The sequence below is a fragment of the Harpia harpyja genome, chromosome 4 (genome assembly GCF_026419915.1).
Source record: "Harpia harpyja isolate bHarHar1 chromosome 4, bHarHar1 primary haplotype, whole genome shotgun sequence".
Classification (NCBI taxonomy): domain Eukaryota; kingdom Metazoa; phylum Chordata; class Aves; order Accipitriformes; family Accipitridae; genus Harpia; species Harpia harpyja.
In genome coordinates this window covers 40,407,022-40,432,614 of record NC_068943.1, presented here as the reverse complement: position 1 = coordinate 40,432,614, position 25,593 = coordinate 40,407,022, and the positions used below count along the sequence as shown (strand labels likewise).

The following is a 25,593-nucleotide window of genomic DNA, read 5'->3' as shown; positions in this document are numbered from 1 at the left end:
AACACAGGCAGAAAACCCAGAGGCTGGCTTGCAATATTCACTGACTGAAGACATGGGCACCCACTATTTGGCTACACCATAAAAGCTGACAGAAAAATTATTGCTTCAGAGGTACCTGTTAATAAACCACAAAAGGCTACATGATTGAAAGTCTGGCATGCACCAGTTAATACAGCTAATGGAGGATAAAAAATAAATATTAATGTTGCCAAACCCCTGCCTGCAGGTGTGAGAATAGATTGGCCTACTTGGAAATATGAGTAATCTCCCAACAAGAGCTGGTGGGGCAAAAGCTTATATGTGGTAATGTGCTAATGACCCAGATAAATGTAGGTGTGGGGAAGCAGAGGCCATGGAGCACCCTCTTCTGTTTTTACAGGATAGCTGGGTAGTCTCAATTAGCTTCCAAGGGCTACAGATCAGATCAGACCATCAGACCATCAGACCATGTCCCTGACTTTAGAAAAACAATGAACTGTAGTGGAAGCAGCTGAAAAAATGAAATGGCAATGGTTTAATCTCCCTCTTCGGTTGTCCTTTCCAAGCAGTTGGTGCCCAAGTGGTCTGTCTCACCCTCCAAGAGTGGCATGCCTGGAGCATGGCCCACAGCTCCGCTGCCACAGGTATCTAGGTTGGAAAGGACCTCTGGAGATCACAGCAAGATATGTTTTACGTATCTTACACTGATGTAATTATAGATGCTCTACTCTCCCCTGCTACTTCTTCATGTCACAGTAGACGTAACATGTTGAGGAATACCAGGGGACCTCAGGGTTAATCACCAGGGAAGCAATTTTTTCAGTATCATTGAAAAAAAAAGTTAGATGGGTGTCAAAATATTGCCTTGCTTTATCTCACATACTAAAGGTCATGTTTAAGGGTAGATTTCACACCACTTTTCTCATCTGTGAAAAACTTTTCTTTAACATGCAATCAAACAACACAAAGACATCACTCACTGAAAGTCAAACAGCACAACTGCAGAAAAACCAGGCTGAGAGCCCAATTATTTGGATTCTCACAACACTGCCTTAGGTGCTGAGCCATAGTGTGACATGTAAGGAAGGTGTTTTCTTCAGGGACATCTTCAAAGGCATAAATATGAATCAGGCAAGCAAAATACATTTTATCCTTCATTTAAAGCTTTTGAAAATCCCACTCTCTGCCTTAACTCAGTTAATATAAAAATGGCATGGAGGTAAAATCCCAGTAAGCAAGAGCAGGAACAGAGCATTCTGTCTCTGTTTCATTCATCAGGCCTTTTTTCCCCCATACTTGCCTGCTATTCCCATTTCCTTCCTTGCCTTTCACATGAAACATATCCATTGCACACACCCACTCTGCCTCATTTGTTCACATTGTTTTACAATGATCTTTTAAAAAAATACTCTGCTTCTGAGCAGTTTTTTCTTTTCTCACAGACAGCAGCAAATGGATTAGCTATTGGGTCCTGGTTCCTTTCACAAACGGGGCAGTTTCTCTTCAGTTTGTCCATCTCATGTTATCTTGGCAAGACTCTCTTCTTTAACCATTTTCTCTTATAAACTGAAGGAACAATTTATAATTGCTTTTGTTGAATGAAGATGGGATTGACTATCTGATTAAAACTGACCACATACTTAAATGACAGATGCAAGCTTAGTAAGTGTGGGTAATGTAAATCTGGGTTTGTTTTTCATTTCAGGAGCAAAATTTTTAAGACTTAAGCAGTACAGTATCTCCTTTGGAGGTGCCCACATTCTTTTTTATATATGGCCCTATGTTTTGGCTTAATTTAGGTGGAAAGCCTAAGCCATTGGGCAAGAATTCATAATCCAGGCTTTTAGTTTGTTCTGTGTAGTAAAAGGCACATTGCCAACACTATTTAAAAAAATTATCAGTTTGAATGAAATTGCTGAGTTAAAAATTATATAGTTATAGGAACTTTCAGTCTAGTCATCTAAAGACTTAGTTCATACATTAGAAGTCAGGGGCCTCTCTCTGCATTTTGTTTGCTTTCTTCTCATTGTATTTACATATGTAATTAACAAGCAGATGTAAGTGTAACTTTTGCTTCTGTTTTCACTAAAATAACAAATCCACTTAAACAAAATATACAATTCAGTAAATATCAAGCATAAAACATTCAGGAAAGAGTTTACCTTTTTGCTCATCTCAATTCATATTTTAAGGTGTGCTCAATTTCCTTTAAGTATGACGGTCAAAATTAAGAATGTGCATAAACTGCAATAACCTGGGATGAGAAATGTGTATGACCATGACTCATTATATTCAGGTCTACTCATCTGTTCACTAGCACTAGAGTTTACCATTTTGCTGCCCTAAATTCTTTACATAAAAAAAAAGAATATTGTTCGATTGATCAATGATGAATGCTATGCTCAGTGGAAAAAACCACAGGTTAACTGACAAATAATGCATTTGTTTAGAAACAAATCCACGTTTTTACTCAAGTCCCTAACACAATCAGCAAGAGAAGCAGAGAAGAAGGTTAATGTATGTGTTGCTATGTGGATTATAGTCACACCCTCACCCAGACACAAACCCTGTGCAAGCTGCAGTAAGAACAACAGGAAATGGCCTGGGGTATTTATAGCATTATTGTGTTTATCCTGAAGTGATGTTCTGCACAGATTATTATGAAGTTTTTCGTGGGAGAGGATAGAGCTTGTGTCAGCTGGAGATTTGCATGCACTTCACCCAGTATGGCCTCTGCTAAACTTGCATAGTCCTCCCTTTACCTTTCTTTGTTTTTTAAAGCTTTGCTGTATACTAGGACTTCTCTGCAGCTGACATGATGGGCCAACCCCCTGCAGTGCAAACAGCAACGCTGGTAACCAGTATGTTTGGCCTAAACCTATTTGCTTCACCAGATTTACAAACCCACAGTGAGATGTCATGAGAAAAAAACAAACCCACACATGTCAGTGGTCCCAAATTTCTGAAAAATGCAGTCCATGCTACACCAAGACAAAAGTTCTGTGCATTTTGGGTCCTATTAACAAAGAAATTGATGACCCCCAAAACCTTTTATCAGAACCCAGGGCTCGCTCTTCAGGACAGATTAGTCCACTCCTGGTATTGTCTTTGTTTGGAGAATCATTTCCGTGTCCTTTATTTTCAGGTAGGGTAATGAAACATCTTCCCATTTATCCCTTTCTCCTGGGGAGGCATCCAACAAAAAGTAGTAATTTTCATGGAAAGATCATCTACATATTCCCACCCTGAGCCTTGCCATCCTTCTGCTGATCTGAACGTTGTAAAGAGACTTCTTCTAATTCATTCCCATCATCTAAATTCGGCCTGAAGTTTGATAAACACACACACACACAAAAAACCCAAACCCAAAAAACCAACACATATGGGAGATTAAACAGATAGTATAACAACTTAATATCTCTGTAGGGTAAAAAACCCTCCACCCACTCACAAAACCTATGCAAGCATATATCCATCTATGCAGACCAGTTTATCTCAGTGACAGATACAGAATAAGGAACATTAAAATAATAATGAGAAAAAAGTGTAACTCAGGAAGCAAAGAACCTGTTATTACTTCATTGTCAGAACAGTTTTTTCTTATCTTAGTCACATCTCCTGAGGTTTGTTCAACTCATGAACGGCTCATGAACGTTCAGCTCATTTCTTTGTTTACACCCCATGATCTCTAAAAACCTCGATTAAAAGCAATCAGAAAAATCCATCATATGACACTTAGGCCATTTACAGCCTGTGACAGTTATTAGCAAATGTTAACCTTTCCTTTGAGAAAACAGAAGGAAATCCTGCTTTAATTTAAGCTTTCAAATATCATCCCTCTCTATCTCTGCAGTAAATCAGAGCATCTCCATGATGCCATTGTTTGCAAAGATAATAAGTACCGGTCCTCTCTGTTTAAAAAACAAACAGCAACAGAAAAGCATCAGGAAGTCCCTATGAATGGGAGCAATGCTGCATTTCTGTATGTACCGCATTAATTAATGCAATTGAGCCAATAGCCAAGCAAAGCTTGTTCCTATGAATACTGTTCAAATCATTATCAGTTCTATTAGTGCTTCATTATGGTTACACTGTTCAAGACCAGATTTCCTGGGCTAATTTGCATCATATTCTGACAGGTGCTAGTCCAGGTGTCCTATTGTCAATCTGAATTAATAAACATGATTCAACCCCCTCCTCCTTTTATCATTTGTGTGATAGAGGGAATAATAGAAATGGAACAGGCCTGGGGGGGTGGCAAAACAACTTATCTGATGACTTCTCCCAAAAAGGCCTTTCCTGGGGTTTTGCCAGGTTTAATTTTAAAATGGCAAGCTCACACACCACTTCCACTGCATCACCTACTTGCCAAATTACTTCCATGCCCTTCCTCACTGGCTTGTGTCTTAACCTTTAGGCAGGGCTGCCCACAGGACAAGTTTGCACAGTGCACCATATTAAGATTTCTTCTTCCATCAAGTAAACCGATAGAGCACAAGCCAGCCCCCAGCTGTTTCTGATTTGGACAGCCTTGTTCTAAGGTATAAAACTACTTGGATCTTCTTGTAGCCCTTAAAGTCATCATTGCGCAACCTTGGCATTTAGATCCTGTCAACATCTACAGATTATACCTGTCTCCTTCCTTGCCAATTCATCACTCATAGCCTAAAATTAGACCCCCCTTTTTTTTTTGTCTTTACTTTTTCTTCTTTTAAAGATGATGATGATCATGAGGAAGATGTATACAGCAAGCAATGAAGGGCTTTGGTTTATGGCCACAAGCTTCGCAGTCATGCCATCCTAACTTCCCACCTTAGGTCTGTAAGCAGCACAATCCCTGTTCGTGCAGTTTTCCTGCTTTGTAATAGACCCAGCACAAGCGTCTCTGCATCGTGCTTCGCACTTTTCTGGTTCAGAGCCAGCTGGGAGTGCCTGTGTAGAGATGCACCAAGAGCCTTTTAATTGCACATAATCTTCATTAAAAGCCTAATTGTATTTATAACTGGGTTTTTATTCTTTTTAGGACATAATTTCTAGCTTTTCCCTGTGATCCTAAGAAACTCACTTTTATTAAATAACTGCTGAGATTCTTATGTAATTAGAATGCAATTCAGGCTTTCCAGATGAAACCAAATACCAGAAGAGCTGGCAACAGCATTGCCATGTCATCCAGCATTTCTCTTTCAGTCCTACAGAAGTCAATTAGCCCCCACACTGTCCTGTTTCTTGCTTCCCTTTCATACACCCTTATTTCTCAAAGCCTCTCTCGCCATGTGGTATCCAGAACCAAATGCCTTCTGACACGTGCACTCGTATCATACAGAGTGTTTATTATGAGCCCAGCTTGGTGACATGAGAGTATTAATGCAGAGGTAGCTCACAACTGCACTGGCCTTGTTTGCTGTTTTCACCTGCCTGATAACTCTCATCAGCTGAATTGCTCCTCAGATTTCTTAGGTCTTTTCTGGCAAAGAGGAAATGCATTTAAGCCTAATACCAGGGATGCCCCCTTTGCCTTCGGGTGGGTGCAGTAGCTTCCCTTTCGCTTTCTGCAGAGGCATCTCACTTGTTTCTTTGCTTTACTCAAGTCATATGCCTCTTTCCCCACGTTTAATTTACCTCAGATCTCCATTGCTCATCTAATGTGTAATATAATTGTCCATCTAAAAATACGGGAGGCAAAACCCAGGCTTTCTTCATTACCTTCACTAGAATGGGTTTACAACAATTGAAGCTCCAGCTGTTTGTGTGCAAGGAATACATCTGAATTTCCTAGTATTTCTAGAAATTCATTCCATCCTGTCTCACTCCACTAAGGTATGACTAGAGAGAGAAAACCCAGACTTCATGGTACATTTCTCAGCTCCTGCACTAACTAAGGTCCCGTGTGCCTTATCTTACGATAAGGAGCACTTGTCTAAAATGCCCAGGAGAGCAGGTGAATGACCGTATCAGGAGACCAGACCTTCTATGCCTCAGGTTGCCTGTCTGGCTTACCTTGTGCATCTTTTTTTTTTACCTTGTGCATCTTTTTTATTAAGATGAGTAAAGAACCAGCCTCTCTAAGTGAAATGTTTGCATCTGCGATCAGGGTTTCCACTCCTGCAACGCCCCCGCACCCAACCACACTCTAGAGTTCCATGAAGTGGAGGAAGGCTCTGAGCTTGCTCAAAAGGCAAAACTCATTTTAACTGCATTTTCTCTCCCCTTTGTTTTTTAAGAATCAGCTTGCAACAAATGGCACTTGCTAAATGACTAAAGGACAAGGCAAAATGGTGCAAACACCCCAGTGTGCCCCCCCCTAGCTGGAAAGCACTTGTCCTTAGCAAGCCAGGCACTGCGTCCCTGCTCACAACCTCTGTCAGGTGCATGCAGAAGAGGTTCCCAGTTCTATAGAGCATTGAGAGACAAGAGCTGTTTCTTGTTATTGCAGCCTCTAATGAAAACTTGCCTGCCACGTATCCAAATGTGATCTGGAAGCAGATTTGCACCTGTCTCAGCAGGCCGACATCAAACAATAACAGCGCTGAGAGAGCAAGTTGGTCAGCAAACAGCAAGGGCAAAGCGAGCAGGCGAGAGCCCCCTTGGTACGCCTCTGCTCTATGGCTGCTCATAAGATTCTTTAATCAGATCATCAGAGCAAGGATTTTTTGTGCTTTACATGCATGTTATATACCTTTCTGCTCAGGAAAAGCAACCCACAGCTAACATGACCTTTGCATCTTTGATTATCAGGGCTGGAAAGAAAAAAATGCCCATGAGAGTGTGTAGTACTGAGCGAACGATAGCCACTGCTCTCCCATAGGCTTCTAGAAATGCGGTGGTGGGGTGCAGCTACCACCCTTCCTGTTCATGCTGAGGGGCTGCAACTATACAAGCTCAATACAATGTGTGTTGCCTGAGATTTCTGTTAATGCAATTGGTTTAGGTTATACGGGCTTCAGAGCAGAGACTGTTTTTTTCTGTGTTTCAAAAGTGACTAGAACATTTTATGTCCTATAAATAGTGTCTTTCCTTTCCTAGTTGCAAAAAACCCATCTCTTACATCCAGCTGCTTTGAACTTTATTTCAGAGAGGATTTTCTATTGACATTTTAGGCACCTACAGCATTCTTTATCCAGGGCTTACAAAGCTCTTTGTGAAGATTTGTCAGTTTTCAGCCTTACCTCAGAAAAGCATTACCCATTATTATTTCACAATTAGGAAAATCAAGGCACAGAAACCTCTAATGATTTGCTCAGGGTTTTTGGGTAAGAGAGAGGAATAAAGCCAAGGAAACTCCACTTGCAGGCTTTTGCTCTAATGACTGAACAGCATTCTTCAAAAAGTCTGGCTTTTTCGAAAGAAGGGACATGTGAGCGTGATTGTTATCTGTTGAGCGGAGTAGATACCAGATGAGAGATCTTTCCTCTTTATCTTTTTACAAAATAATAGATGACTGATTATGATCTTAGATGCTAAGAAAACTTTGTTACAGATAATTTCAGGTTTCTCAACATGTTTCCCTTCTAGAAGTATCCTTATCTATATAACCCATTAAGTTAGTCATAACAAAGAGTGAATAACCAAGTGCATGTCTTGGACACAATTCCTGGTGAAATAGTCTACTGCCTGACTCAGAATGAGTAAACCTCAAGTTGCCCCTGTGCTAGTGCTGGGTGAATATACACACTCTGGAGAATAGTTCCTATTCCAAAGAGCTCAAGGTCTGGGTAGGCAAGATAGATAAACAGGGACTGACCAGTCCTGCCTAAGCATTCAGTGGCTTCCTGTGGTTGTACAGAAAGTCACTGGCAGAGCCAAGAATGGAATTCAAGTGTCCTGGATCATAATCTCATGTTTTAAGCACAAAACGCCGTGGTGTTGGGTTTTTTCCTAACATATTTGTTACTCTTACAACAAAGCTACCTTTCAGAGCTCCTTTGTAGGATTCCCCCAGGGTGTGGGAGCTGGCCATCCTGCCCCACTTCAACACCTTATCAGCTCCAGATGAAATATTCTGCACGTAAGCAGGTATGTACCTGCATGAATCCATATCGCTGCAGTACTGGGTTCAGTAACGGATTCAAATGAAAGACTAGAGCCAAGGACTTGTCCTGCAAAATTACTTTTGAAGCGCTTTAAGCATACAATGCTACAGAAATCAGCACTGATACTCATTTAGACCTGCTCACCCCCCTCACCCTAGCTTGAATCCAGGTCAGTTTTGATGGAGTCAATGGAACAGCGAAGGTGTAAAAGATGCATATTTACATATATATATATAAAATTAGCATTGCCTGAGATCCATTTTTCAGCTGTTTGCTTAACTTCACCAGTTTAACCTGCAATTTATACTGAGTAAGAGAAGAACCATGCTCCTTTTATCCACTGTAGCTGATGATACTCAACAGCACTTTGTTTACTTAGTATATTGCACATTCATTGAGCCTTGTTTCAATAAACTCTGCATGTGCTGACACCATCTGTACCAAATACTGCTTCATGAACAAAGCTTATTTGCAGATACACCTAACACGCAGGTACAGCCCATTTCACACAGTTAAATTCCTTACAGCTTTTTGACTTGCTACGTGAATTAAAACTATGGCAGGCCTGCTAACCTCTGTTAAAAAAATCACATACACACACTTGTACTTGCTATTAAAGACTTAAGTTCACAGAGGTAGAGAAGAGTGTCTACGAGCACTCGTGTATTTGTGAATGCATGCATATGCAATGTAGAGGAGGGCTTGGAAAGATGCAGCTTGAAGCAGTGATGTAAATGTGAGGGAACCAGACGGTGGTTCTTGTGTGGTAGAAGAGGCCATGAAAAGAGCATGCACCTTCCTACCATGGAGGTTCATCTCAAGAAGGGAGGGCTGTCCCTGCAGACCTGAGCCCTCGGGACCTGAAAATAGCTGGTGTCACTGGTGTCATGACCTGGGCAAGACCTGGGTAAAGAAAGGCCTGGACAGCATTTGGGAGAATGGTCTGTCAGGACGCGGAGGGATTTCTTTTCACAGCCTGCTCTGTTTCTTCTCCTTTGCTACACACACCTGTTACATACACGTTTCACCTCTCTGCTGGTGTACACACACCTTCCACATCACACATTTCCAAACACGTTTGCATGGTACGTCAGCTAACCTCCTCCAGGCTGGCACAGAACAGTGAGTGGTGAGAAAACTGCTGCTCACAAGATAGGGTTTCTGTGGTTTAGGGTTATGTTAATTAATTAATTCTTTCTTATTTTTGTAAGTCTGCAGCAGCTAGTTTTGAAACGTCCAATCCTAGGGCCGCAGAAGTATGAAAGAAAGGGTAAGAAATCAATGGAAGAAATAGACAATCTCAGTGGGGTCCTGACCGTGTACTGGCTGCTATTTTTTAAAACACATAAAAATTTGGCTTATGTAAGAAACCATCTGGTATTTAGGCCTAGTTGAAATTTTAGCTGTGTGCGTGTGCTCTCTGTATGAATCAATGGAGCCGCTTCACAGGCGCATGCACGTACTCTGCTGGACTCCTTCACCAGGCAGTCCAGGGCACTGGCTGCAAAAATCTGCAAAACCTATTGGACTTCACACCCTTCTTACTCCTTCTGGACAGCTTGTAATGGTCTCTGAATCTAAGGGAAAACATGCCTGCCCATCACAGCTGCAATGCTACAAACCCACATTACAAGTAAGTGCATGACCCCAAAGATTACTAGCTATACCCATGCCTCAAGAACATGGTAGAAGGTTGTTGAACGTTAATAAAGAACATAATGGCAAGAACCACTGGGTTTCTTTCTGTTCATTACATTGCATTGCAGGATGTGACTGCACTGAGATCACTGAAGCTGCTGCTTGTGAATAGAACTGAAGTCAGTCCCCCCTTTTAAGAGCATCTACTCCAAATCAACCAGACAAGGCAGAGAGGAAAGGAAGCATTTGCTTACTTCTACAGATAAGAAACTGAGATACAGAGAGATGAAGTGAGATGCCTGAACTCATACAGTAAACCTGTGGCAAAGCAACTAACTGAACCAGGTTGGGCACTGCTGAGGACAAAGACTGGAGTGAATTAACTGCTCACAGATTTTTCTGACTCACCAGAATTTAAAAAAAAAAAAAAAAAAGCGTTGCAATCCCAGAATTGCATCAGGGAGGGTTCTTCCAGTGTGTGTTAATGCCAAGCACTAGGAACAGCATGTGCCACTCCAGTGACTCATGCTGGGAAAAGACAAATTCAAACAGGAACAGGTGCAGCTGAGGGCTAAAGAATAACTGGGAGAAGGGGGGTTTATGAAAGAGATTAGAAGATTTTGTTTTTCACAGCAAAACAGAGAGAGGTATGGCAGTGGTCTGTAAATACACTGGGGGCATAACGTCAGGGAAAGGAAAGTACTGTTTAAGCTAGTAGTGCTGGCATGAGAAAGGTGTGAATCAGTCATGACCAAATGCCAGTCCAAAATCAGAAGAAAGTATTCAAACCTCAGAATGAAGAAGTTACAGAAATCCTTTTCAATGTGGAGCAGTGGTGGTGGAAAGAAAATCCATCCATCCTTTACAGAAACCTCGAAGAGTTTGGGAAAGGAATGATAGAGCATGGTCATGTCTGACAGCAGAGTGGAGCTCAAGAATTGCTTCCACTCTGGAGTTCAAATTAAGTGCCTTAACTTTTCTTCACTCCTAAGGAATTTAGAAGAAGAATCTTGTTACAACGGTGCTTAGCACAACAGAGACCACTCTGGTCTCTAGGCACTGCTGTAGCACAAATAATTCATAACACTAATGATCAACCATAATTACCTCCTTCCTGAAGTAGAGATTACATATGAGAATACCAAAAATGAAGAGCAGGGAACTAACTGCAAGCTTATTCCATCCGTTAATGACCACCCCATATTCTGTGAGAATGAGAAAACCTCTGCTCTCAAATACAGTGGTGCAAATCCAGAGGATTCATTGCAAACAAGCTTGAACTTCAGTGCATTGCTTTCTCTTTCTAAAGGGGGTGAACTCTATCCATTTGTTAAAACCTTTGCCCACTGCTCTGGAAGTGCTGTGAAGGCAAAGGATCCTATAACTGTAAAGCTGGGTTTCGGATGCCCTGCAGAAACCAGCAAGTGGACAGAGACTAGTGTCATCTTTAATACTTACGTGCAGAAACCGTGTGTCCCAGGCACGAGTCTGTTGGGGCTCAGAGTTAAAAGTGGATATACCCTTTTCCTACCAAAAAAGCGTCATGTGGTGATGCATATTGGGTAAGTTTTTTACACAGCCTTCCATATAACACTACTCAAAATCCAGAGGACCCAGTGTAATTGTCAAGGGGAGGACAGAGCTGCTTTTCAGAAGAAATGGACTAGAAGGTACCGTGGCAAAGCCCTGTTCCAGATCTTCCTCTGTAAAATTTCTGCATGGGTGAGAATTATTATTTTTCAGTCTGGACCTGTCTGTGCTCCTTCTTCCACTTTATGCAATGCAGAAAGCAAATTGCAGCACAAACCCAATGTACTGTGAGATTCTGCACAGACGCTCGACCTGCGGCAGGACGGCGAGGAGCTGGAGTTTGGGCCACATGCCATTGCAATGGTAGCAGTTTCCCTTCGGCTTACTAGAGATGTCTCAGATTTCAAGTACAATCTTAGTGTCACAAGGGAATTCACGATCACTCGGATAAAATGTAGCACACACAAAATTTGCACGCACACTTGTCTGGTAGAAAATGGGATTCAGAAGAAATATGTGCAATTAAAAACACCCCAGATCCTGATAAGACACACTGGTTTTCTCTGTGCGTCAGTTCCTCACTTAACACAGGATCATTCTTTCTCTTGTCACAGTGGAGCTGTTACAGACAATTTTGGTAATATTTGCGGGATGATACTTGAGAGTTCTTGCCTAACAAATCACTTCAGTACGTGCTTATTTTAAAGCCTGGTTGGTTCTAATGAAGTAAGTTGTATTAGTTTATGGCTCTTAGAACCAGAATATAAATATTTGTGCTGTGGAAAGATATACATGTGCATATTAGATCTAATTAAGGAAGGATGTTACCACGCATGTCGCATGAATTTAGCAAGCAAGTTCGGGTTAGGAGTGTCATCATCAGAAAAATTATTCTTGCTGCAGCAAACCATCTCTGAAAGACCACGAGTTACACAGACTGTAGTCTAGATCCTCAGTATGCCTCAAAGACACCCACAGCAACTGTGATACCTACTCAAAATAACTTTCAGTCTTTTAGGATCAATTTATAAGTGGTGATTTATCCTGCTTTGGAGCTTGTACATGTATCGATAATTTCTGGCTCTAGTGATTTTTCTGCGTATCAGTGATAAAACTCATGTAAGGGTGTTTAAGGTCCACCCTCTACTACAAATCCCTGGGCAATTCTAGTGCCAGGGAGTTGTGAATGGCCACCAGGACTCTTTGCATCTCTGATGGTGACTTGCTGAGTGACCAGTTGCTTCCTGCATTTCATTTCCTAGTTGGTTTTTTTTTTTTTTCTTTGCCTGCTTAGATTATGGGCTCTTATTCCATCTACGTGCCATGCTTCATCTTGGTGGGAGCCTCTGGGGACAACTACTATAATACAAGGAATTAATCATACGAGTCACAACTTCTGGTTCTAATCAGGAGTCAGTCCTAAAGGCTGATCTGCAACACGATCCTCATGGACAAATCCTCAGAATTTAATAGGGATTAAATCAATAGAGTTTTTATGGAAATTGAATTATACTGTATAGAAATTGTTCCATAAACAGAACACAGCAGAAAAGGCGAAACTTCCTTGATTTTCCCCTGGATTTTACAGAAGGGATATAATTTTCTGATACCTTTCCCTATGTAATCCAAAGTTATTTGATTAAAAATTACATTTTTCAATGTAAAGTCATAGGATTTTGGTATTACATGAGAAAACCTCAAATCAGTACATTGAAACCTGCAGAAAGACAATTCTGTAGGAGGGCAATGATGTTAATTCTTTTCATTGCTTAAAGCACCATAGATCCTGCTCCTCCCTTAGGCTTGGGTGAGCAGGGCTCCCTGGAAACCCTGCCTTCTTGTTAGCTGATGTGGTGCAGGAATCCTCTGCTGCTTCAGTCTGTTTTAACCACTGCCTATCTGGCCACCCTTTCAAGTTTACACACCACACACATACATTAAGGCATATATAGAAAACAGGCCAAGTCCAGAATCTTTTATGCTATTCCATATTCTGCCATTCCTGAATGTTGATGGTTTGGATAAATGAACCTTGGTTATAAGCTACCTATTTCGGAGAGGCTGAACTTGCAAATTCATATGCAGATGGCCAATAGGCAGCGCAGCTTGCAGTTTCCCCTCTCCTTTCTAAGCCTGCTGAGCTCTGGTGGTTTGGATAAATGGATAAACTCTAAGCATGAACGAATTGCACTGATTTCAGTGGGAATTTGCAGATATCCAGTGTATATTTCTCAGAATCAGGCCCATGTTTGCACTTAACTCTGTGCTAACATATAACCCCATACTTCTGTAGTTGCTATTAGTTGTGTTCAGAAGCACTTTTACATGCATCTACTCAGTCCTGATCTGAGATCAAGTGATTCTTGTCATTCAAGTGAACAAGAATTTGGGATTCTTTTAAAGAAAAAGCATCAGCTCTGACATGTGGAGATCATGAAGGGATGGTGCAGCTCAGCAAAACAGTGTGCTTGTCAGCTGGGTGGGAGGCAATAGCTGGGGGAAAGTGGTGCTTTCCCAAGAGACAGGCTCCTTACTTCATGGCAAAATTTGGATTTTGCATTGAATCTTTCATATCCATAGCATGTTCCTAATGTGACTGGCAGGACTGAAATAGAACTGCAGCCCCGTAACAGCTAAGGGAAACAGTTGTTAGAAGAGAGTAACTGCCATTCAGTGTGGTGGTTTAGGAGAATCATTCCTGTTAAAATGCATAGGGCTGCCAGTTCCAGTATGTACTAGGGCAATGCCATTTGTACTGTATATGTGTAGCTGTTTTGGGGAGCATCTCTGCCAGTGGCCTACATATTTCAGGACACAAAGTTCCAGCGCCAAGTTCAAATACCAAATGAGTTCACGCATACAAGCCTGTGCAAATCAGTGAGATCTCAACACCTGATTATTTCCTTTAGCAGAACATTAAAGATCCTGTATCTCTAGTAACATGCAGAGTCTTTAGCCAAGATTTTCCTTTTCTGCTTTACTTGGGTAGACTAGAGCATGGTGGCTGCCCACTGCTCTGGAAGTGGCTTCGTTTCAACAGCAACACGGTTCTTGCCCCTCTGCAGTTGGCAATGCAAAACTCAAGTAGATATGAAGAGGGCACTATGACTCTAGGCAGCCTGACTCAGAGACTGGGCAGAAAAAAAATAAAAGGCAAATGTTCGATGCTAACATTATATGAAGTCCCAAGGAGATTTGGAACAGGAGCAGCAGAGGAGTTACAGTTTCCTTTGTTCTGTTAAAAGGAAAAAGGAAACACATCAGGAAACCAGACTGTGGAGTACAGGAAGTCTCACTTTGGCTGATAAAAAGGAACTGATGTGAGGTTGGTTCAGATGCAGTTATAAGTCAATCAAGCTTGGAACAACAAGAAGAGCTATTCAGAAGAAACCAGAGAGCCGAATTTCTGCTTTTAGCTGTAAAAAGGGTATTTTAACCTCTCCTAATCTTTTCCTTATCTTCTTTTTTAAAAGAAAGCTGCTATAAAAAATGTTCTAATAAGAATTTTCTCATCGTACAAAAATCAGTTTCCTGAACTCACCACACCTTCCACTGACCCCACCATACCTTACTCTGGTTTCTTTTTTTCACTCATCGACCAACTTAAAAAACTGTATTCTTGCTGATTTATCTCCTCCCCTCAGATCAAAACCAGCATTAGTTAGGAAGGGCAGTTTTTTTGCTGAGTGAGAAATTGGCAAATGACTAATTAAAGGCTCTCCTGCCCGTTATGTTATTTTCACTCCCTCTGCATGATTGACAAGCATGGGCCAGTATGCTAACGTTCAATTCCTGGGCGTGCAGCTTTGTCAGGCTGGGGTGTGGGTGTTTTATAATTTTTTTTTTTTTAATTGTTTCTTACTCCTTTACAGCCCTGTGGCCGGTTGAGCTCTGGGTTAGTCTCTGCTGGAAGAACAGGAGCAAGATATATGCTAATAAACCACTTAGCTTAGCTGTATCCATGACATTAACTGCAGGAGCCTCTACTGAGCTGTGTTTCTGACTGTATTTTAAAAAGATCTGGAAAAGAAAGAATGCTTGGTACACATGAAGAGCCAGGGTCATTTTCTTTACAGCATCATACCAATGCTGAAAAGAAGCAAAGGCTGAGATTTTGCAAGACGCCTGTGGGATTTAGCCTTACTTCTCCCATCTATTTCCAGTGATAATTGTATATTCAATGCCCCTTAGCCAGTTTTGCAAATCTTAATGAACAGGTTTCTACACAGAATCAAAAAGTACTTTGTTAAGCACCTAGAAAGCAGCCTGGTTTTCAGAGGGAACAGTCACCTTCAAAAGCTAATGTTACAGGCTGCCAGTACCTTTACAAATCAAGCTTCTTGCTTAGTTACATAAATATGCACTTACATACCTATTTTTAGGGTTCTGGCTTCAAAACATGGAAGCAAAACAGAATCAGATATATTAAAGTGTCTCTGGTATCAAATACTGATGGTCCCTGTCAGGTCATTATTTCAAAGTTTTGCCTTTGGTGCTGTTTGTCACTGGAGAAACAGAAGGTTTATCAGGACATACTTAAATGTCTTCAACAGTAACATACAGTAACATACATCTCTTTTGTTTAGGTCTCTGTCTTACAGCTAAAAGAAAAGCTTTTCGTAGCGGAGGTGGGGGAGGAGGGAGGTAACGTTTGTGGCTTTACTACAAGAGACAGGTTTCTAGATCAGTGTTACTAGCTGTGTAGATATGCATCAGTAATTATGTGGCCTGGGTAATGAGAGGAAGAAAGAAAATAAGCAGTAGGTGCATTAATATTTTGAAGGCTTTGATATTTGGAACTCAGTAGAGTAGATTATACATCGTCCTGTACCATACTTTGCTGTTTATGCAATTTAGGTTGGTGATAAGTTGCTTGATCGGCACCCTGACTGCCCGGGTGCTTGTGATCATGCAGCGCACACGTTAGCAAAGACTTGGGTCCGCCATCAGGCGAATTATTTCCAGAAGGAGGCAGAAAACCACATTTGTGTGGTGATATTTTAGTCTGTATTTTCAAAACCAGCTATAAATATGCACTCGCAGGCTTGTAAGAAAACATTTGTTCACTCAGAAAGTGTTCTTAGGCATCACCCAGGGAAGTGTGACAGGGCTTTGTATAACTGAGAAGTACACTGCAGGCAGCTCTTTTTTTTTACATGCCAGTGCTACATATGCATTGGACGCTCATGTTCACATGTGCACGAGAGCACGAGAGGCACAGACACTGGAAATAGATCTGTTGTTCAATTCAGAACAAAAGATCTCAAGAGAATTTTACATTTGGGGGGAAAATTGGCTTCAAACCAAGTTGTAGAGCTGAGCTTAATTATTAGACCTGTTTTTTCTAGGCAAGCCATGCACACATTCATGCATGCTCTAGTACTAACACCATGCTTCTGCAGCATTAGGTGTTTAGCAAACCCACAAATATCTGAAAATCTGAAGTTAAGGGTCCCTTGGCTCCTTTAATTTTCCTGCTTGTGCATGTTTGCACTGAGATAGGACCTAGGGTCTTTCTTTAAGTGGTCACGTAAACTCAGGCAGAAGGAGAAAATTTCATTTTTCAAAGGCAGCTTATGAGGTGCTGTAGAAGAACTTCACATGCTGATGTTTTACAGGGGGAAAAAGAATGGAAGATGCTCTGTTTATATGTTCATAAGTTCTAGGCCTGATCCTTCTGAGAAGAAATGAACTGAAATCAAGAGGAAAGCCTTCCATAATACCAAGAAGAAGAGACCTGAAGAAAATAAACTCTGCTTCCTGCAAAAATTGCTATAAATGCCCTTCCCCCAACACATCTCACCTTATCAGCATGTCATCTAAGACCTCACTTCAAGGTGCAACCTTACCCTTTGCTTCTCTTGATTTCTGTCCCTTTTTCGTACTACTCCAATCAATACTCTTACACACCAAAACTCCGGCAAAACTCTCCTTAGAAGAAACACTGCAAGGAGTGACAGAAACTGGGCCTCCCCCCACTACCATCTTACAGCAGGAGTATCACAAAATTAAAATAAATAACTATAATAAAGGCACGAAATTCTCAAGACATGCATGCTACTACTTAAAGTGACCACATCCTGTCAGGGTAAAATCCACAGTGGTAGAGAGAAACTATACAAGGTTCTCAGCACCTCTTTAAAGCCTCTGAGTGAAACCCCAAGTGCCTAAATTCTAAGCAGTTGGTGCTGTTTTGTTGTGTATTAGGTTTGCTTCAGACTAATCTTCCTTCCTAGAGCAGGAACAATTCTACTACAGAGCAGCAGAGCTACTCAGTTTACCCACTCTAAAAAGACTTTCCAAGTGTTTTACTTGCATAGCAAATGGGAGTTAGTACTGAACACCTCGAATCGACACCACCCAGTACTACAGCGTGATTGTAAGCTCATACTAAGGCAAAATGCATTTGCATACAGATCTTTGAGGGAAAATGAAGTAGCATTATAAAAATATCCCAATTACAAAATGCTTCTAACAGGTTTTTGCTGTGGTATATTAGAAAGCCATGACGCAATATAAATATTACCTGAATAGAGACTAGGGTATCAGGGAATATCATCATTTATGCCTTGGAAATTTCAGATGGTTTTGTTCAAAATTGCTTTTGAGGGACAGCAACATGAAAAGTCTCCAGTGAGCAAGCATCTTTGTGATTTTTTTTTTTTTTTTAATCTGGAGATGAAGAGTCTTGCCCTAAGAGTCAATGCCTTTTTTGCCAGGAAAGGCAATCTCTAAAGGGCCAAAGCCAGGGCAATTTAAAAATGGCAAAACAGACATTTAAACTTACTCAAAAAGGAAACATGTTCTTAGTTCAAGATCTTGATGGCCAAGTTTCAGGACGAGAGGCGAACGCCTACAGTTCACAAATGACAAGAAACAGTGATTGCAATAGAAACCCTACTCCACCCTTTGCTATAGCAACACCAACATACAAGTTGTCTTCTCATGGAAGGAGACAACTATGGTTGTCATCTACTCGAGTAATGCAAAATTTTCATTGAATGCCCTTCGATCTCTTATGTCCAGAACATAAGGTTAAACATCTTTTCACAGAATGAAGGCAGCAGTTACACAAAAAGTGCTTCTTTTATTAACAGTCAGGCTTTGGCAAGTGTATTTACTTTAATTATTGTCCACATGTAAAGTGGAACTGAAACAACTAAACCAGTTTGAAACCACACCATTTGTTATTGTGAGGAAGTCCATGCATGGGCATCTTGCTGAGATTAGATGTACCCTTTTTTGATTTAATTTGAGGCAATGAAAACCAAACCCCCCAAACACAATATAAATTAAGTCAAAGCGGGATGTTAACCCAAAGAAGATGTGATCTGAAGTATCTGGAGGCATACAGTAAAAATGTTATTGACTATTTAAAATTAGTGCAAACACAAGCCATCCTGAGTTTCACAGGCTCCCAATCATCTTCTGCAAGTGTTGTTCACAGAATATGAACTGAATATGGAAATGAACTAATAAAGATTTGCTGCACTTCTTTCTCCATAAAAGACCTTAGAGCATTGCTCTAGACGTCACTTTTCAGGCCAGCCAGTCCACCTCCCCTGTCAGGTACTAAACAGATTATTTGAGGAATGCAGCAAAATTGCCTCCCACCACCTCAGTAAGTGATCTAATTCCCCTCAAGATAAATAATTATTTGCGAAGAAATAAAAATGCATTCTAGACCTGGTGCATTGGCTCAGCAACATCATATGTGATGTAAGTCAATGCGTGATGGGGAAAGATGACTTACAGTCCCGAGTTGATCCCATAATATATGTTTATATCCGTGGAATTCCCTAGGCTTTGGGTTAAAAAACTCTGACAACAACTTCAATTCACACTTGCTCGCCATGTCCACAAAGGATGCAAATGTAGCCCAGGATTATCATGTGATTGTGAGCCCTTAGGACAGCTCAAGGCTACAGTGGATTTACCCTTTTACTGCAAACTTACCTGGTAGTTGGGCAGGTTTGCAGTTAAATTATTCCACATAGGCAAAACCAGCCATGAGAGAGTCTGTCATCAAAACTCTTTCTGAATGGCATAAAAACATTAAGAAGAAAATACAGGCACAACATTGGGGATCACAGGGTGAAGGGAGAGATTTTTATAGTAGACTGGACTCAGACTCCTGCATCTGCCAAGTGTGCAGTTAAAAGTCTTTGGCTCAATTAAAACAATTTGTCCATGGAATAGTTTTGCATAAACTTGAAAAAACAGTCACTTGTTTTGTTTAAATTGAAGACAACCACCTGGAACGCGTAGCCCTCTCCCATATCTATTCTGCGCTGCACAGCATTTATCTCCTACACAGACAGGTATATTTCTGAGTTTACGGAGGGAAGCCCTTCTTAACCATGCCGGTACACAGATTTCATCTGGTCCCTCACCGTGCTCTTGCTCTAGATAATGAAAGCCTTTTTCTGTGTTTTTCTTGCTCTGTAGTCACTCATGTGCATCTTTCTGCCATATTATTTCCCAACACAAATGCACAGCTTTGAGAGAAAACAGTGCATACAGCCTACAAGTGAGCAGATCTCACAATACGATTGCTTTTAAATTGCTTTCCTCTGGATACAGTACAGGTTTGCTTTACTATGTCCTAGAATATAGAAAACCTACCCTGAAGCACAGGTTATATATAGAGCTCAGCACATTAAAAACATTTAAGCATCTGAAGCCACATCCTCTCCCCTTGCCCTTCACCTGAGACAAGCTAGGCAAGGTGGCCTAACCCCTTCCTTTTAGTGGCGAGCTGCAGCAAATCTGTTGATGCATGGGTCTGATAGTCCTTGGAAACCCACTCTTTTTCTCCCCACTAAGAAAATTTGCAAGAAATCTCAGATAATCCTCAGGGCACTACAGGAGCACTGATCTAAACGCATGGTCCAGAAAAGGGGTAAATTACAGGAGGCGGCAAACAGGACATGGGGACCTGCAGCAACTTGCTGATGAGCCTGGAACTGCTCAGTAAATGAACCCAAGAGGAGACCCTGGTATGTATGGATGCTGTCTCTCTTAGCTCGAACAGCCAAGTTATTTTTGGACTACAAGTGAGGCAGGACAATATAAGAAAAGGCTGCAGAGCAGTCAGAGGGCAGATCCAAGAGCCGGGACAGTGACCTGGGATGCGGCTGAGTTCCTCCTTTTGCCACGGCCTCCGCAACGTGACTGTAGGCCTAGCTGCTAAGTGTCACAGTTCCTCATCTCCAAACCGGGGGGGGGGGGGGGGGGGGGGCTGAAGGGGGGGGGTGGCAATAATACTTTGTAACACGGGGTGACTGGGGAGAGGAGGAGCTACCAGTAGGCACCACAAGTTACGTGGGTCATGGAAATACTTCAGCACCTTTCAGAGGATGGTGCGGGGGGGCTCGTGGCCTGTGCAGAAAAGCAAGTCCATGTGTGCACCGCAGCAAACGTACAGATGGGAAATTTCTGCACTTTCACTGCACAATATTTAGGGCTCCACAAATCAAAGAAGGTTGTGGTGCACTAAAAGTATCCTGAATGAGGGCCGGGTTACTTTTGCTACAGATCTGAGGAGGTGATGGGGGAAACATGTCTTATTCCTGCCATACCTCCCAAATTTTGTGCTTTCAACGCTCCTGCTTTCTCTCCTCCTTTCCGACATTCACGCTTTCATTCCCTCCTTCTTTCCTCTTTCCATTTCTCTTCCTGCCCATCTCCTTCCCTCCCCCTTCTTTTGAGACCCTTCCAAACAGTGCACTTGTCACAAGCTGCAATCTAAGGGAGAAGGTTTCAGTTCCTGCCAGTTTGCAGCTTCTTTCTCCCCAGGTCAGCAAAAAAAAAAAAACAAAAAAGCAAAAGAAGACTTTTAAGAAGAGATCAACACCCCACCCAGGTGATAGGCATCTTTCGAAATCCTCCAACCCAAACACACCCACAGCGTCTCTTGCTTCAAGGCTCTTCTGTTCGAGCTGCTTCTGTACTACAGTGCTCCCTCAAGAAGAGCCCGTAAGAACTGCACAAGGGTCCCCCCCTCCAGCAAGAAAGCCAGCCCTCTGCTGCCTGGGCTTTGAGAAACAGCGTGAGCCACCTCTAGGTGCTTGGAAAAGGCTTGGTTTAGCTTTGCAGAGGCTGACGGACCAGCCGGTCGGATGGGGGTAAAGGAGGGGGAACCGCTCTCCAAGTCGCAGCAGCGTCCTCGGTTGCTCAAGGCCACCAGAGGTTGGTTGGTCCGCGGTTTTTTTGCCACACTCTTTGCTTCCCCTTCCCCCGGCCTCGCCCCAAGTTAGGGTGAAGTTTCTCCTCCAAACCGCCCCGTCCCTCGCTCCCCCCCCCCCCTCAAAATAATAATAAAAAAAAAATCGCTGGAGGAAACCCACGGGCGACCACCAGCACCAGCAGTGCCTTTCGAGCAGGGCCGGGCGAGGAAATCAGAGCCAGGGGCACACATCCGAGGCCAAGCTCGGAGCCGCTCTCGCCTCTGCCGCCTCCGAGCTGCTCTCGCCGCCGGCCCCAGCCTCCCCCCCCCCGGCACCCCGGCTCTCTCCGAGGCGCCTCGCAGCCCCGGGGGCAGGAGCTGTCACTGCCTTTCCGCCGAGCCAGGCGGGTCCCCGGGGCCCCCTCCTCGTCCCCCCCCCACCTCCGCGGGGGGCAGGCAGGCAGGCGGCTGGCCCCGCACAGCCCCGCAGAGCGGGGGTACGAGCCGGCTCCCTGTCGGCTGCGAAGCCCCCCGGGCAGCGGGGAGGCGAAGGGGAGAGCCCCGACACGCTGCGAGCAGCGGAGGAAGAGGAGGAGGAGAGACCAGCCGCTCCGGGGCGGAGGGACGGAGCCGGACCCCGATCCCCGCGCCCCATCCCAACACCCCCCCCCCCCCACCGGCTGGAGGGGTCCCCCAGCCCCTCCTGCCCCCCCCTTACCTTAATAGTGCCGTCCATCTAGAATAACTTCCAGCCGGTACCAGCAATATTCCACACATTGACCCGGTTTAGCCTGCAACCGAAGCCTCCTGAAGTTTTTAATCCTTCTCTCTCTTTTTGCTTTTCTCCCTGCCCTTCCAGCGGTTTTGCTTTTCTCTCTGTATCCCCTCTCCTCCTCTCTCCCTCCCTCCCTCTCTCTCTGTCTCTCTCTTTTTTTTAACTTTGGTTGTTGCAGCAGAGCGAAAGAGAGACAGTTAACCGGATGAAACGTTTTTTTCTGCTAATTTTGGGAAGTGAAGTCACTCGAGAAGGAAACTTTCGTCTCTCCGCTGGTCCTGCCTTCTTGATGAAAATATATATATTTTACATACAGGATATTTGCTCCATTTAGATAAGAAGGGGCAGAACAATAGCTACCTCTGTCAGCTCTTGTTTGTCGCTAAGGCAGCCAGTCCAACGCAGACCTTGCCTTGCACCCCAAACCGTATTAGCGAGCGCCGTGTGTCATCCCACAGTTCAGTTTAACATGTTTTTTGCAATTTTTTTTTTCTTTTGGCTGGAGCAGCTTTAGCCTGACTCACTGAATTTCCGTCTCTTCCCACAGATTTTTTTATTAATGCGTTTTCCAGTCACAGGCAAAAATTAAGGGGAGAAAACCGTAAATACATTTCGGTCGCGGCAGGCAGAGAGAGAAAAATAAAAAAGTCTGGCGATTAAAACGTATTTAAAATATACTCCGGCCCCTCTCCTTCACGCCTCCCAGCAAGGAGCATGAGACGAGGGTCCAGTCCCTGCCAGAAATGAGCAGTAAGTGCAATAATGCAAGACAGACAAACGACTCCAGCAATTAAACAGGGGCTGGAAATGGGGCTGCAGGGAAGTGGAGGGTCTTTTCCACTTTCACCCCTTCCCTTCACTCCCAGTCGTCTGGAGGGTTGGGATATCGGGCTCTGAAGCAAAGATACTGAGATGGAGGGATGGATGGATGGAAGTCCATCCATTTCATTTCAGGGGCTGGGAGTGCTTTCCCCAGCCTCCTCTCACAGTGCAAGTTTCTCGCTAAGCTGTTAAAACCCCACTCAGACGGGGGCGGGGGGGGGGGGGGAACCCAAACAAACCCAACCCCAAAACACTTTATAAGCTAAACATGACAAAAAATTACAATAATTGTCAGAACAGCTGAATTTTCCGTTCCCGGATACCGTGTCAGAATGGGCACTGCAAAAAAACCCAGCCACCAGCCTTTAAATCTCATTTTAGACCTGGCGAACCCCTGACGTGCAATTCTCTCTTTCATTCAAACGGGAGCGATCACCAGAAGAGAAACGCGCTTTCCTTTTTCCGGGAAAAGCTGAAACCCTCCAAAGGACCCGAGGAAAGGAGAGAATACCCGCCTGTCCACTCACTCGCTTCCCCGCCCCCCCCCCCCCCTTGCAAAAATAACAAGCAGCTAACAGCGGAACACATCATGCAACACTTTGGGCGTCCTTTATTCCCCACTTCTGCAAACTGCTGCAGCCCGAGGAAGAGAGCAGAGGGTGGAATAAAAGGAGGGTGAAGCCAAGAAAGAAAAGTGTCAAGGCAGGAGGACACTCCTGCACATCAGATCTCTCGGTGGAGGGGATTACCTTGTCCAGTGCCAGTTGTGTCCAGTCTTTTTGTTTCCCCCTGTCTTTAGTCCAACCACGGGGAGGGGGAGGGGGGGGGAATCAAAATTATATCCAAAGTTATTCTGCACCCGCCCCTTCCAAAAGGGAAATGCAATAATGCCACTAGTGTTTCTACTCGGCTGCGGCAGAGATGCCTTATTAATACTTTATTTCTCCAAGACCGAAGCTGGCAGGAGAGAGCTGTAGATCCCCCTTGCCCCTCCCTCCCCTCCCTCCCCCCTCCTCTGAAATTAGCCTCATCAATTCAGCTACAATTTTTTAGTTCAGATGCAGACACGGGACTGAACGTGACCAGACCTGGAGGTTTTGGCTTGCTGCTTGCCAGCGATTGAGGCCGTCTGCAGCCAGGAGGTGAAGGGGGGGGGGGGGGGGGGAGCAGAAGGGACAGCCCGACCGCCTTCCCTCTCCCCCCACCCCCGTCCTCCCCCTGTCTGCTTTACAATCCAGGGGTCTGCGCTGGGGTCCCCGGAGAGCAGCACATCTGGATACTGCTAGCGGGGTCAGGTCCCCCCTTGCCTAGGGCCACAAGAACTGGAGTTCAATTAAAAGAAATCACGGTTAACCCTTTGCTTTCCTCATTACTCTTTCTTTTTCCCTGCCCTCTGTCCCGTCCCCCCCCGCCTCCCGCCCCGCAAATACTCTCTTCCCCACTCCCCCTTCAGCGTTACCACATGGCAGGCTGCAGCAACCAGAAAAGCAAGAGGTTAAAGGGAAGAGTGAAACGCATCCTTTCAAAACCCAAATGGTTTCCTCTCTAGACAACACTCTCTACCAGCCCCGAAAAACAACGGGGGTGGGGGGTGAGGGAGAGGACAGGCTGAGGATCTTAACCGCGAAAGGAAGGGGAAAAAAAAAAAAATACCCTGGAAGGAACCTCTGTCATCCACGGACCTCACAGAGACTTTTGGTTTTAGGCTGCGTGACAGACAGGTCTTGGACGGGCTGGCGGTGGGGGAGAGGCGGGAAGCTGAGAGCGGCAGGGAGAAACCACCTGAAAACGTGCCCAGCTTATGGGAGAGGAGCCCAACATTTGCAGAACACCCTTTCCCCAGCTCCGGGCTGAAGAGCCAAACAAGTCCGGCACCCGCAGCGGATCCCCAGTGCTCCCAAAGGCTGGAAGACGTCAAACAGACACCCTCCCTCCATCCCACCTTGAGATATTTTAGGAGCCCAGCTCCGCATTTTATTGCCAGACGGGCACCGTGACCCCCAGGGGTTTATTTTGCATGTCTGAGGATGGCTCGAAATGAAGCCTCTTCGGGTCACTTGTTAGATCGGGTCCATTAGGGTTGATCCCTCCTTTACCTCTTGTGTTTGGTCTAAAATAAGATTTGCGAAAAGTCCAAGAGATAAGGTAATGAGCGAAGTTGTTAAACATTGTAACAGACAAGCCGAACAATCTACTATTTTCCTCCCAAATAATGTAACAATAGAACCTTTGCTTCATCTTTTCTTTTTTTTTTTTTCTCCCGCCTGAAAAAAAAAACAAACCCAAACACCCCAAACAAAAAACCACCCTTGAAGTCATCTCAAACTTTTTGGAAAAGGCTGGAATATTCACAAACTCCGTGCGCCAAGCTCTGAATCATCCTAGGTGATTGTTCAGTGGGACTTTGGGTATTTAACTGTTTGAGAGGAAGGGAGCAAAGACAGGCAGGGGAAAGCAAAGCCATCGCCGGGCACGGTGCTGATCCATGTGCGCAATTTTTAATCTGATGCTCAGCTTTTGGATGCATATGTATATACAGTAAAGGAATTATGATCTGTTTAATGTGGTTACCACCAGACATCTGGAAAATCATTTGATCTTGGCAATCACGGAAGATTTCAAATGCTTACATTGGGACAGGCTGGTAGAAA

General features: G+C 43.7%; 1 protein-coding gene across 4 annotated transcripts in view; it reads right to left on the bottom strand.

Moving 5' to 3' along the window:
• Positions 1-25,593, bottom strand: part of FLI1 (Fli-1 proto-oncogene, ETS transcription factor) — an 89,328-nt gene that overhangs the window by 53,441 nt on the left and 10,294 nt on the right. Inside the window, exon 1 of one of the 4 annotated variants that reach the window (XM_052786344.1) lies at positions 22,064-22,357. The exons of the other annotated variants lie outside the window; for them this stretch is intronic. Coding sequence (XP_052642304.1) covers positions 22,064-22,081 — 18 coding nt within the window. The 5' untranslated portion in view covers positions 22,082-22,357. Of the gene's footprint in view, positions 1-22,063; positions 22,358-25,593 lie in introns of those variants that run through there. 4 annotated transcript variants of the gene reach the window in all.